This window comes from Bos indicus, chromosome 1, assembly GCF_029378745.1.
Source record: "Bos indicus isolate NIAB-ARS_2022 breed Sahiwal x Tharparkar chromosome 1, NIAB-ARS_B.indTharparkar_mat_pri_1.0, whole genome shotgun sequence".
Classification (NCBI taxonomy): Eukaryota; Metazoa; Chordata; class Mammalia; order Artiodactyla; family Bovidae; genus Bos; species Bos indicus.
This window is the reverse complement of record NC_091760.1, coordinates 66,615,237-66,629,346: the sequence shown is the minus strand read 5'-3', so window position 1 is coordinate 66,629,346 and position 14,110 is coordinate 66,615,237. Positions and strand designations below refer to the sequence as shown.

At 34.3% G+C, this 14,110-nt stretch overlaps 1 protein-coding gene across 4 annotated transcripts in view; it reads left to right on the top strand.

Moving 5' to 3' along the window:
* POLQ (DNA polymerase theta) overlaps nt 1-14,110 on the top strand; it is a 105,775-nt gene that overhangs the window by 40,273 nt on the left and 51,392 nt on the right. For all 4 annotated transcript variants that reach the window (XM_070788669.1, XM_019988416.2, XM_019988470.2 and 1 more), the window contains 3 exons: nt 815-1,008; nt 1,886-2,010; nt 3,265-3,508. In XM_070788669.1, the coding sequence (XP_070644770.1) occupies nt 815-1,008; nt 1,886-2,010; nt 3,265-3,508 (563 nt within the window). The remainder of the gene's footprint in view (nt 1-814; nt 1,009-1,885; nt 2,011-3,264; nt 3,509-14,110) is intronic.

Genomic DNA, 14,110 nt, shown 5'->3' with positions numbered 1-14,110 from the left:
GTTAAAGTATTGGAACTTCTGCTTTAGCATCAGTCCTTCCAATGAACATTCAGGGTTGATTTTCTTTAGGATTGACTGGTTTGATCTCGATTCCCAGAGACTCTGAAGAGTATTCTCTAGCACCAGATTTCAAAAGTGTCAATTCTTTGGCAGTCAGCCTTCTTTATGGTCCAACTCTCACACCCATACAAGACTTTTGACCTATTTGTATTTTTGAATCTGTAATGTGTCTCTTATAGACAGCATATAGTTAGATTCTGTGTTGTTTTTTTTAATCCAGTCTGTCAGTCTCTATCTTTGATAGATTATTTAGCCCATTCATATTTAATGTTACTGTTGATGTAGTTGGATTTACATTGTGCACATTTTGTCTCTTTATTTTCTATGTGTCTCATGTCTTCTTTTGTTCTCTTGTCTTTTTACTGGTTTCTTTTGAGTTTAGCAAACACTTTTGTGTATAACATTTAAACTTCTTTAATTAATTTTTCTCTATATTTTTTGAAGGTATTTTCCTAGTATTTACTCAAGTGGTTAGCATATACAGTTTAAAAATTTAAAAATTTAAACTAAATTCCACGACAAAGAGAAACATTATTCTTGTATATCTGTATTCTCATTCCTTTTTTGGGTGGCTGCTATTAGTATTTTTCTCATCTGTGAGTTGCTTGTGATTAAATGAAGTTTCCATATTAATAAGACATTATCATATTTAGAAATCCAAATATTGAAGCTTTTGTTTTTAATATGAAGTTCACATCCACAATTTTGTCCCTTTTATAATGCATGATGTAATGAAGATGTTTCTTTCCTTTAGGTTACACCTGTGTTTGAGGATTGGACTACTATTGATTGGTATCGATTTTTCTGTTTATGGGAGAAGTTGCCAGCTTCTATGAAGCGGGTGGCAGAGCTAGTAGGAGTTGAAGAAGGGTTCTTGGCTCGCTGTGTGAAAGGAAATTTAGTAGCCAGAACTGAGAGACAGCACCGACAAATGGCCATCCATAAAAGGTAAATATCAGGGAGCCTGGACTATTCTGTTTTTAACACAGTACTGGATATGCAGCAGATGTCCAGTTTTGACTGAATATAGTAAAATTTTCAACTTCTTGTATTTACTAAATTTATTGATATTTTAGTTTCTTCTTTGTAGCTTATAAGAACCCACTGTATATTGAGACTTTTTAAAGTAGAACATTTAATTACTTCTTCCCTTAAAGAAGATGTGAATCAGAACTGCCAACTTAGTGTGGCTTCATTTGAGGATATGGTTTGTATTACCCTTAGAAGTGATTCATTACCAGTAGAGAAGAGCCATTTGAAAGATTTTGAAATATAATAAAATTGCTTTTCTTAAAGCAATAGTTTCATATTATTTACGTCATACTCAAGTATAAATTTTTTAAGGATTATATACAAATACATATAATCCAAATATACTTGGATGATTTGTGGCACAGTTACCTTTCACATCAAAAGCCAATTGATTTGGTTTTTTATAACCAAATTTCGGTTGAAACATGATTTGATGATATAATTGTATATCAAGCATTCTTTTAAAAAATATTTGTGTGATCACCTTTCTTGAACTAAGTCTCATTTCTTAAAATTAGTTAGTAGTATTGAAATATGGAAGAAATCTTTTTGATATACAGATATTAGTTTTTTGCTATAGTGCCAACATATGTTAGAATTTACTTTTACAACCATTGAGCTCTTTGTCCACTAATGCTATATCCTATTAAGAATCTTCTCTCTTTCTCAGAGAGAAACTTTTTTGGTTCTTTCTTACCTTTTTTGGTTCTTTCTTGTTTCTTAGCATCTATATTGTGCTTTCATAGTAAACATAAGTGACCTCTTACTGTACTTTTGGTAATTTACTTTCTAGGTTTTTTACCAGTCTTGTGCTATTAGATTTAATCAGTGAAGTTCCCTTAAAGGAAATTAATCAGAAATATGGATGCAATCGTGGACAGATTCAGTCATTACAACAGTCAGCTGCTGTTTATGCAGGTCAGTTAAATAAGCGTTCCCACATTTATTTAAGACTCTGTGGTTTGAGGTCAAGTTAAGATCACTTTTTTTCAAATTCCATTTTACTGTAGGCTTCTCTAAAAGTGATGTGATCATGTCAAACCATAATTTTGTATAGTCCCTGTCATCATCAGAACACCTAAACAGTGACTGCTCTGGGCTCAGTGACCCTGCTGTAGAAGACTGGCAGCTAGCTGAGTGTCTGTATCTTGGTCCCTTTCTATCTGTTAGCAACCTGCTGACCATCTCTCTTCTTTCTGTTTTTCTTTTTCTGGGGGAGGTGTCTTGAAAGAAGAAGTAGACATAATTTTCACTTGTCTTGCTTTTTTCAAGTTACTGATTAATGCTTGTTATTGTAGAGGATGGCAAATGAAGAGGGATTTCTGAACTTCTAGCTCACTGTTCTAAATATTATCTCATCTTTAAGGAAATACTGGTCTTCCTTAATAAAATTAAGCTCATTTTTTCTAAGGTAGGCAAACAAGGGAAGTTCTAGATCTGATTTTACTAAGAAATCCTTAAGCCATTAGGAAGGCAATCCTGGGCTACTGGAGACTGTGTTTGTAAGTTTCATTGTGAAGGTGTGAACACGTGTGAGAGAGTACTGAGGGAAAGATGCTGAGAGAGGGTAGTAAGAAGGGAGAGACTACCTTTAACCCACTGGCATCAAAGATCTCAGATTACCTCTAGAATTAATGTTCTCATAGGGAAGTGATTTTCTTGATGATTTGACACTTGGCTGCTCTGGCCTCTTTATTTTAAGAGAGTATAGCTATCAACCTGGGCAACTTCTTTATATAAAGAAGATATCAATGGGACCTTTATTCTTTGGAAATAGTCCTCTTAGCACTTGACAATTTAAATTAGTTCTCTTGTTTTCTCTAGGTGGAAACCAGAGTACTTTCTTCCTTAAAGAAAATAAGGAAGAGTGAGAGAGAGAAAGAGAGGAATGAACTAGTGAGGGATTTTTGTTTGTTTTGTTTTTATGTGCTCTGCCTCAGTTTTTTTCGAATGTAAATTTATGATTAAGAATAAATAAGATAATAGTTAATGTGTCTAGCCAACTAGCTAGGCCCTTAATATAGGTCTACTCTACTATTAATTTACATTTTGGGCCTGTTAAACTTTATAGTTCTATAGGGAAAAAAACAAGTGAAACAAAACTACCTCAAGAAATGGAGAATTGGTCTAGAAAGAATTTTTAATTCAATAATTATTCCATGAATATTCTAGGGATGATTACAGTGTTTTCCAACCGCCTGGGCTGGCACAACATGGAACTACTGCTTTCCCAATTCCAGAAGCGTCTTACATTTGGCATCCAAAGGGAGCTGTGTGACCTGGTCCGGGTGTCATTACTTAATGCACAGCGGGCCAGATTCCTCTATGCATCTGGTTTTCTTACTGTGTCTGATCTTGCTAGAGCAGATGTTGCTGAGGTGGAAAGTGTTCTGAAAAATGCTGCACCTTTTAAAAGGTAAGAAAATCCCCTCATCTACATAGGTTATTAAATGAAACAGGCTAATTTGTAAGTAGAAGATAATTTGTTAAAATATTTTTCTCTTAGATAATATCATGCCATATTTGGTATAAGTGGAAGAAAATCTGGCTTCTTTTCCCCCCTCGAGGATTACTTTTTTTGTATATATATTTAAAATATATTTTATGACTTTAAAGACACTTTTAAAAGTATTATAACTTTTCTCCTAGAAAGACTGTGTAAAGCTAAGTTACCAACGCTTTCTGCTTTGATAGATTTTAGTTCTCAGTATATATCCAGGACTCATTTTAGACTTTACTTCAGGCAAGAACACTTTAATATTTACTCTTCTTGAATATTCTTTGGAACCCTAGTCCCTCAAAACCAGTTTATGAGAAGAGGACTCTTTGACATACATGTGTGTGTATGTGTGTGTTTAAAACTATACTCATTGAATGGGCTGGCCTCAGGATGTTATCAAGGAATAGGTTATTTTCTCAACCACTGTTCTTTGAACTCTCTGTTATATGGAATCTCAGCCAGATCCTATAGCTATTTAGGCACTTTCAAGTGTTAACAGTTTTATTTTCAGGTTTTAAAAATTTGTTCTAAATTAGAGCATTAATCTCATTTCCAGTTCAGTGCTTCTTTCCTCCCACTCACTTTAAGTGCAGATGCTCTCATTTAAGAACCTTGACACAGGGTCTGAAACTGATAACGTGTGGGAAGGGATGGGGAGGCATAATCAAAGGAAAGGTCTCACTACCCAGTGCCACCTCACATCATGGGCTTTATTCTGTGTATCTGGCAGCAATGCAAGTTTGGTTCTTGCAAGCTGGCCCTGGTGCAGCATGCACTGCAACCAGCTATAGTGGTATAGCTGCCTCTACCTAGATTTTGAAGGATGAAATTGCCCGGAGTCTTGAGGATGTGCAACCCGAGGAGAGGACTGCTGCAGTGGGAGGCCCACCGTGGAGTCTCCACTAGGACAGTGCATAGTGGGGGCAGGGCCATTCCCTGTGACCCCTAGATTGGAAGATCCACTAGTGTGCCATTTTGTCACTATGGGTGTGCCGCTGGCTAAAACCTACATAGTGTATGCTTTAGAACCTACTTATAAAGGTATTGATCTCCCCTGGAGCCTGTGATTTTCACAGAATCTTTGAATACATTTATACTTGCTTAGAAATATGTAATAAAAGACCTGAGGTGAAAAAATTTGTCTGTGGGCGTATCCCTGTGGTAACAACATACCAAATATCATGCTTAACCCTTTCAGGAAGTCATCTGAAAGCAGTACACAAAAAATTTAATCAGAAAAAAGTTATAAACACATTTTGAAATCTCTTCATTATGTTAAGGCTGTTATTGCCATGACTATGCCTCTTCTGGAAGCCCAGAATCATCATTGATTAAAATTAGTGACACGTAGTAATAGGACAGATCAATATTATCTGCCTCCTCATGGGACACACTGAAAAAGACACAACATTATTCCTGGAATATTCTTATCAGAAATTTCTACCTTGAATTTTACTGTAGGGAAACATCAGGCAAACCTTAATTGGGAGACATTCTATAAAATATTTGGCCTGTACTTTTCAAAAACATCAAGTCATAAAAACAAAGACTTAAAGCAGGCTAAAGAGGCATGACAATCAAATGTACCACCTTACTCTAGATTGAATTAGAAAAAGAACATAATTGGAACAATTGGTAAAATTTAAATAAGGTGTGTAGATTAGATACAGTGTTGTATTGATGTTAATTTTCTGAATAGAAACTAATGTATCTGGAGACTGGCCTCCCTTTCAGTGCTTGGAAAACCCATCCAGCATTCAGATTGTCTCAGATAGTTTGCCATTACCAGCAATCTGCAGTGAATTACCTTGTGCATGTGTATTTTCATATTGTTGATGACGTGTCTTCAGACTAAATTCCTAGACGTGAGATTTCAGAAGGTAAGTACATATATATAGCTCTAGTAGATTCCAGATTGCTCTGCAGAAGGGTCCAGCCAAGTTGCACTCTCACTAGTCTGTTCCCCTCAGCCTCACCGACAGAAGAGGTTGTTAAAAACTAAATTCAGTTTAAAACAAAATTTAAAATGCATGTAAAACCTTTGAGAGGATCCAATGCATTGGTGTTTATGATAACTATAAATAGGATAACTCCCAGTGTTTGGAGTGTGCGTCAGAGCCATAATCCCCAAGACCCAAACCAAAGACCCTATTGAATGAGTTGCTGCCAAGTGATCTCACATAATTAAGTTTCAACTTCACCAAAAGTATCAATCCAGGTACAGTGTTAGTGTTGGACATAGCACAGACACGTCCCTGTTCAGCTAAAAGTTTATCAAGAGCTGTCTTATTATCAAGAGCCAGAGAGTCTTAAGTATTTTTGTTGCATAGCTAGTGCTTTTGCAATGGAATCTGCAGTGTTCCCTAAGAGTTGAGGAAATGTTCCTGATCATATTCTTCTTTGTTTTAACTTCTAATCAGGGAAGTAGGGCCCTGCCAAAGGAAGAAGTTTGAATTGTGAATGCCTCCTGTTAAGCCTTTTCTAGAACAGTTACGGGTCACAGTTAGATAACCTAAGAGGCATATTCCATATGAGCCATGTAGGCTCATATAGGAGCCATATAGGCATTCATAGACCCAAGAAGAATGATAACCACCACAGACAAAGACAAGACCTGTCAGGGCACAACCATTCCTATTAAGCAAATACTGACAATAGATTCATTCACAGGGATTGTTGCACTTACCTGTTCAAGCCAGGGATCAGTCAGGTTTTTAGTGCATGTGGGAAGAGAATCTTCTATCCTGAAACAGAGTTATCCTGAATACTAAAGGCTATCTCTTCATAGTAATGGCTTGGGAGATACAGATGAGGATGTTATCTTTCCAGGCCAATGTTAGAGTGAAATTAGGAAAGAAAAGGAGAAAGGGTTTCATGTTTTGCTAAAGCAAGAAGACTTGAGTCTGGTGTCTTGGGTGAAAGCAGTAGACATTGATATCAACGATTTTTCTTACTCACTGTTTTGTTTCCTGTGTTGTGTAGGACCAGATGTCAGCTGGTCTTCCTTAGCTGTGAGATGTACTCAAGACTCAATATGTTGTGTAGTTTTCCTGCAGTGTCAATGGTCAGGAGCACTTGGTAACATCCCTTCTCACAGGGCTCAAGGGGTGCCTTTGTTTTTAGTGATAGCTACAAAGGTGCAAGGGCTTCCCTGGTGGCTCAGACAGTAAAGAATCTGCCTGAAATGTGGGAGACCTGGGTTTGATCCCTGGGTTGGGAAGATCCCCTGGAGGAGGGCATGGCAACCCACTCCATTTTCTTGCTTGGAGAGTCCCCACGGACAGAGGAGCCTGGCGGGCTGTAGTCCATAGGGTCACAAAGAGTTGGATACGACTGAGTGGCTAAGTGTAGCACAGCACAGCAGAAAGGTGGGAATGCAATTTTTCTCTCTTTAATTATCCTCATTTTTTTTTTTTTACCAAAGATAATCACAGTATCACAGTAAAACTAATTTGTTTGCTTTAAACTTGATCTGATTATTTAAGTGCAGCAAGAATAGTGATTAACCATGCAGGTCCTTTTTTAATACTGCTTTGCTGGAACCTTGTAAACAAGGTACCAGGTTGAGAAGTAGAGTAAACTTCATCTACACTTGCCATAGTCTTTATAGATTCTGCTGCCTTTGTATGAAAGTCACATAGGTCATTTCTCTGTTACTCAGGTTCAGTATTTTTAGTGTGAGCCTCAATTTTGATGACAGAAGTTTTAGAAAGTAAGTGAATAGCAGTAAGAAAATTGTTTACTTGTTACCCATTTCTTACTGGGGTCCCAGAGGATTGTCATACACAATTTTAAGATAATGAGTAGAATTATTAGTTAGGATTATACCAGGTTAGAGAAGGAAATGGCAACCCACTCCAGTGTTCTTGCCTGGAAAATCCCAGGGACGGCGGAGCCTGGTGGGCTGCCGTCTATGGGGTCACACAGAGTCGGACACAACTGAAGTGACTTAGCAGCAGCAGCATACCAGGTTATACCAAGTTTTTATGAACTTCACACAATTTCTGGAACACTTATATACCTATACAAATGCAACACAAAGAAGGCTTACTCTTACGTCTTATTTGATAATGTTTCCCATGTGATGTACTATCAAATAAGCCTAACGTCTTTGTTCCAGAGGCCCTCTGGAAAATTTCAAAGTTAGTTTGTAGTCAAAAGACTTCATTTAAAATTTGATTTGGGGAAGTTTGTTGAAGACATCAAATTGTTTGGACACTTGCCTAAATAGGATCACAGGTCAGTATGAAACAATAGTTGTCTATTTAGCAGATGAAGAAAAATTAAGTATTAGTTTTATATAAGTACACTATTGATAGTAAAACTTGATTTTTAAAACCCTTATAATAATTCAGTTTTAGCCAGCTTGATTACACATGGTAAAATCTTATCTCTCTTCAGCTTTTTGTATAACTTTAGTTTATCTTTTGTAACCAGAAGCTGTAATTCAGACAAAATTACTCTCATTTCCCTTAACAAAATGCATCTTTATTATCCATGCCTTTTCTTAGCCAAGAACACATCCTGCTTTCCTTGCATAGGGAGATGTTTCCTTTGTTGTTTCTTGTAGCTTTAATTATTGTATTAGAATTTGTAACCTTTGAAAACCTTAAGTTCTGGTGAAAATTTAGAAACTAAACAATTGTGGACTGCCTCTTATGCTAGGATTCTGCAGCTTGGCAAAATCATAAAGACTTTGTAACTTCTAGAAACATATGCTTTCTCATAGAAAAATTTCTCAGCATGGCACTGTTGACTGAAAAAAAAAAAAGCACAATATGAGAGTTTTGAGTTAAGGTCTATTTGGGACAAAATGAGAAGTATAGCCCAGAAGACAGTGTTTCAGATAGCTGAGAAACTGCTCGAATGAGGTAGAAGGGAAGGCCAGTGTCACATATGATTTTAGTGAAGAGGGTACGTGCAGTCAGGCACACATTTTGGCAGAGGCTTGCTGCTAGTCACGAGGAGCAAGGGTAACCGTTAATGGTTTTAGTGCTTTTCTAGATAGGAGGAGTTGTAAGAATTGGGCCCATAAACTCTTCTAACTATCTGAAGATGTGTTCTGTCTGTTTTTCCCAGAGCACTGTGTGCCTGGGAAATTCCTGATTTCTCCACCCTGAACTCCTTACAGGGCGTGTTGAAGGTCACATCTATAGCAACTCAGGATTTAATCTTTGTGGAGGTAGATGGAAAGTGCCTATACTTGGCATCACCAAACATGTTTACTAATAACCCCAAATTTTATCTCTAGTTTTTCAATAATAGGAAGCCAAAAGTAGATAAACCTACATAAGGTAATCTTTCACCTATTGTGTCTTATTTGGAATGATCTAAATGTTCAATAAATTTCCATTACTTAACCTAGTCTTGGCAAAACTTTAGAGTTTTAGACTAAAAATTCAGGAAGCTTGTTTGAAAAGTTCACCTAGAAAACTTTTAATTGTCCTTTTATTTATTTAATTTACTTGTTTTAAACCAGCAGTCCTCAACTGTTTTAGCACCAGGGACTGGTTTTGTGGAAGACAATTTTTTTATAGACCAAGGTGGGTGATGGGGGAGGTTTTAGGATGATTTAGGTGCATTATATTTATTGTACACTTTATTTCTATTATTATTACATCGGCTCCACCTCAGATCATCAAACATCAAACATCAAAACTCTAGGTCTTAGAGTTTGGGAACCCCTACTCTAAACAATTATATTTAGATTATAGTAAACATTTTGCCATGTCAAATTATTTTTCTTACTGACAAATTTGTCAGGTAGAATAAAAGTATTATAATAATACTAATAATTCTTAAGACAGCTCTGTTTTAATTAAATCAATAAGCTTAAACTAGTTTTTATTTATTATAGATTAATTTAGATAACATAATCTTGAAAAGCATCTGAGTTAGTTATATTCTTTAGAACTTTAGAATTGTGAATCCTTAAAACTTGTCTTTAAACCAAAAAAATAGAGCTCTTATTGTAGACAATACTATACTTCCAAAAAATTAAAAAAAAAAGATTACACTTCTGAGGAAGATTTTTAACTCTATTTAGGTTATGTATTTAATCTGGACTTGGTATCATGAGTTTCGCACAAGTGATGCCATTTGGAGCCTCTGGTTTTTCTCTTTGACAAACAGATTTTCACTTTTACTAGCCATATAGATGAAAAATTATGTCTTGGTATGGTTTTAATGTGCATTTTTATAAATATGCAAGATGGTAAATTTTTTTCAAATTTTCAGAATTATTTAAAGAAATATATGTGAATTATCTGGTTATATCTTTTCCTTATGTTTCTACGAAGTTATAGTCTTTCTCCTCCTTTTTTTTAAAGCATCTTAAAATCTTTTCTTTTTAAAACTGATTAGAGTTCCAGCCATTCGTTTGACGTGTACATTTCATAAATTTTCTCAAAACTTACCAGTTGTATTTTTACTTTATTGCATTATTTTTGCCATGCAGAATTTTCTTTCATTTATTTTTTAGCAATCTTTTTTTAATTTTTGCTTTTCAATTGTCATAGTTATAAAGTTTTTCATACAGTGAAATTAAAGAGGTATTCACATATTTTAGTATTCATAAGTTTGCATTTAGATTCCTGATGCATTTAGAATTTAGTTTTGTGTATCATGTTAAGCCTGGATCCAGTTTTACTTCTCAGTGGCTCTGATTTATAAAAGAGTTTATCTTTGTCCCGGTGATTTGAGATGCCACCATCATATATTAAATATCCGTATGTAATTAAGTCTATTTCTGGACTTTCTATTTTATTACTATTCTTTCTGTCAATTAATGAGCCAGCACCATGCTTTTATTTATAGTGGCTTTACTTTATAGTGTGTTTTTTATAAAGGCTGTATAGTGTCTTTTAATGTCTGGTAGGATAACTTCTACCTTATAGTTTTTTCAGTATTTTCCTGGCTATTCTTGCATGTTTGCCCATATGAAACTTAAAGTGCTTTTTGATATTTTATTGGAATTGGGTTGAAATTTAATAGAACTGATTTATCAGGAGTTTTAAAATATTTTCCTCATACAGATTTTTAGGAGTTTTAATTTTCTTCCTACAAATGTTATACATTTCTTGTTAAATTTATTTCTATTATATTTAATCATTATTCTGTTTTTAATTGATGGTTGTCTTCTGTGTTTTCTACATAGTTATTACTTGAGTATGTAAAGGCTATTGAGCTTTATGTATTTTTTATCCATACTTTTCATTGTTTAAATTACTTATCATTTACCATTAAATCAATTATCATTGATTCTCAAAGATTTTCAAAGTATGGTCATATCATTTGCAAATAGAGATATTTTACTTTTTCCCTAACAATTCTTGTGCTTCTGACAGATTTCTTTTGTCTGATTGAATTAGCTATTAATAATAGTGCTATAGGTAATGGTAGTAGATAGTGGTAACAGAGATAGTGGACATTTTTGCTTTGTTTATGCTCCCAGTGGAAATGCCTCTGCTACCGTAATAAGATACTGGCTTCAGGATTATGATGTGTGTTTGTGTGAAAAGTGAAAGTCGCTTGGTCATGTCCAACTCTTTGCAACCCCATGGACTATACACCCATGGAATTCTCCAGGCCAGAATACTGGAGTGGGTAGCCATTCCCTTCTCCAGGGGATCTTCCCAACCCAAGGTTTGAATCTGGGTCTCCCTCATTGCAGGCAGATTCTTTACCATCTGAGCCACCAGGGAAGCCCCATGTGTGTGTATGTACAATCATTTTCGGAAAATGGCCATTAATTGCAATTTTCTCAAATGTTTTGTATCAGGAATGGGTATTAAATTTTGTTAAAGAGTTTTTCAGCATCAATGGAGATAGTCTTAGGTTTTTTTTTCCCCTGTTACATCTGTTAGCACGTTATATTAATAAGATTTCCTACTATTCAGTCAGTTTTATATTCCAGAATAAATTTCAGTTGGTTGTGGTATATTATTTTTTACATGATGCTGGATTCTATCTGCTAATATTTAATATAGTATACTTTTACATTGTTACCCTTAAATAATATTAGTCTGTAGTTTTCATACATGTGTTCATGTGTGTGTTTGCACAATCTTTACTCAAGTTTTGATATCATTGTTTGATATCAGACTTGCTTCATGAAAAACAGGAAGATTTTTCCTTATATTCAGTACTTTTGAACTGTTTAAAGTTTTGATATGATTACCCTATGAAACAATCTTGATTGTGCCTTTTAGTGGGGTTAGTTCTTTGACCAGCTTCTCTGTTTTATTTTTTCAGAAATCAGTCTCTTTAAACTTTCTACATCTAGTGGGGCCAGTTTTGGTAACCTTTCTGAACAAAATTATTTATTTCATCTGGATTTTCAAATATATTTTCATAGAGATCTGTAAAAAAGTCTATTAGGAATTTAAAATATTTCATTTCTCTTTTTTGATTTGTTATTTTGTAAATTTCTACTTCCTTTTTTCCCTCAGATCAACTTGTGGTCTATTTTGTAAATTTAAAAAATCAAAGATTTTGTTTTACTCATGAGGTCTACTAAAAAAAAATCTACCTCATTCATTCCTTAGTTTTTAATTTTATTACTTCCCACTGCTTTCTTTTGTTTTACTTTGTCATACTTTTTGTAGTTTTTTTTTTCTAATTTTATTTTATTTTTAAACTTTACATAATTGTATTAGTTTTGCCAAATATCAAAATGAATCCACCACAGGTATACATGTGTTCCCCATCCCGAACCCTCCTCCCTCCTCCCTCCCCATACCATCCCTCTGGGCCGTCCCAGTGCACCAGCCCCAAGCATCCAGCATCGTGCATCGAACCTGGACTGGCAACTCGTTTCCTACATGATATTTTACATGTTTCATTGCCATTCTCCAAAATCTGTGTTGAACTAGAAATTTGTTGACATTTATGTTTTTATTGATAAATAAAATGCTGTGTTTTTAATTTTGATACTATAAATTTAGTACTGTGAATTTTCCTATGGTCACTTATTTTAAATGTAGCCAGACATCTGATATTTAAGGCTTTCATTATTTTCTTTATAGGAATTATGGAATTTGCATATTTTCCCTTTTTGGCTGGGTGGAAGTTCTTTTTTTGTCGTCGTTAGTTATTTCTAGTTTTATTGCATTGTAATCTAAGTGTGTTTTATAACATTTCTACATTATGAAATTCACTAACAGTTTGTTTCCTAATACAGAATATGATCAATACAAACTGGATAGATATATTCTCTATAATAAAAATGAGATATTTTCACAAAATCTACCTTATTGTGTTAATTATGTCTTATTCATTCCCCAATGCCAGTACTTCATCTGTCTTTGAATTATTTATTAAAGTCTACCAATTGTTAGTGTGCTTCTCTCTTTGTCCCCTTGTGTCTCTTACAGTGTTTGCTGATGGCTTGTTATTCAGAGTGTAAATATTCATAGTAAATATGACTGATAGACAGTTATCTTTATTGTGCTTTTGGTTTTGAGCATTAAATTATACCCTTCTTGGAGTGCCCCTCACTGCTTTCTTCTTGTTTCCCTTTGCCTGGAAATTCCTTTTCCCGTGCCTTTATTTTTAGCTTTCTTGAATCGCTTTGTTTTAGATGTGAATTTTGTGTACCACATTGAGTTGTAGTAGTGTTTTGCTTTCTGATACAAATTGAAAATCTTTTTTTGGGTGTATGTATGCTTTGATGATTTATAATGTAATTCCTCATTTTAATTTTTTAATAATTAAAAATAACAAATGAACATATGAAGATCTTTTTAATAGATAATTTAATTTTGCTCACATTGATATGAATAATATGTCTGGTGTAAATTCTCTCAAATTATTTTATAATTATGTATTATGTAATGTTTGCTATGTTTCTTTATCTAAGGGTGCTCTTTGGGACTTTATTTTTAAATTTAGAAAAGTTATATTTTTGTTTTATTGGATACCTTTTATTATCTGGTTTGTTAAGATTTTAATTGTATTCCATAATTCCTATCTATTGCCTTAACAGCAGTCACTGACATTGAACTTACTTTAGCTTTCTTTTACCCTCTACCTTTTCCTTCTATTTTCAAAGTGCATTATTTCTACCTTATCTCAATATATAAATTTTGTATGTTAATTTTCCACCTTTGTTTCCTTGTAGGGGTAGGAATGGAAGATTAATATAATCTACATTTTTAGTTATTCAGATTTTTACCATTGTTCTTACTGCTGAGGTGTTCCTTCCTGTCTTTGAACAGATGAAACTTATCCTCTAGTAGATTTAGATTTCATGAGGAGGGCTTATATAATATAGAATTCTCCAAGTTCTTGTATGTTTAAAATTGTTTTTCCATAACCTTAATATTTGAAGTACATCTTGGTTGGACGGCCTATACTTTCTTTTATTGTGTTTTTTGAAAATGTTATCTCTTTGCTTTGTGTGCTGTTTTTGAGATTTCTGATGAGAGTGTGATTCTTTTGCCCGTCCAGATATGTAGGCCTTGAGGTTTATTTTTCATATTTTTGATAGTTTTACTAGGTGTTTTAACTATTTCTTTG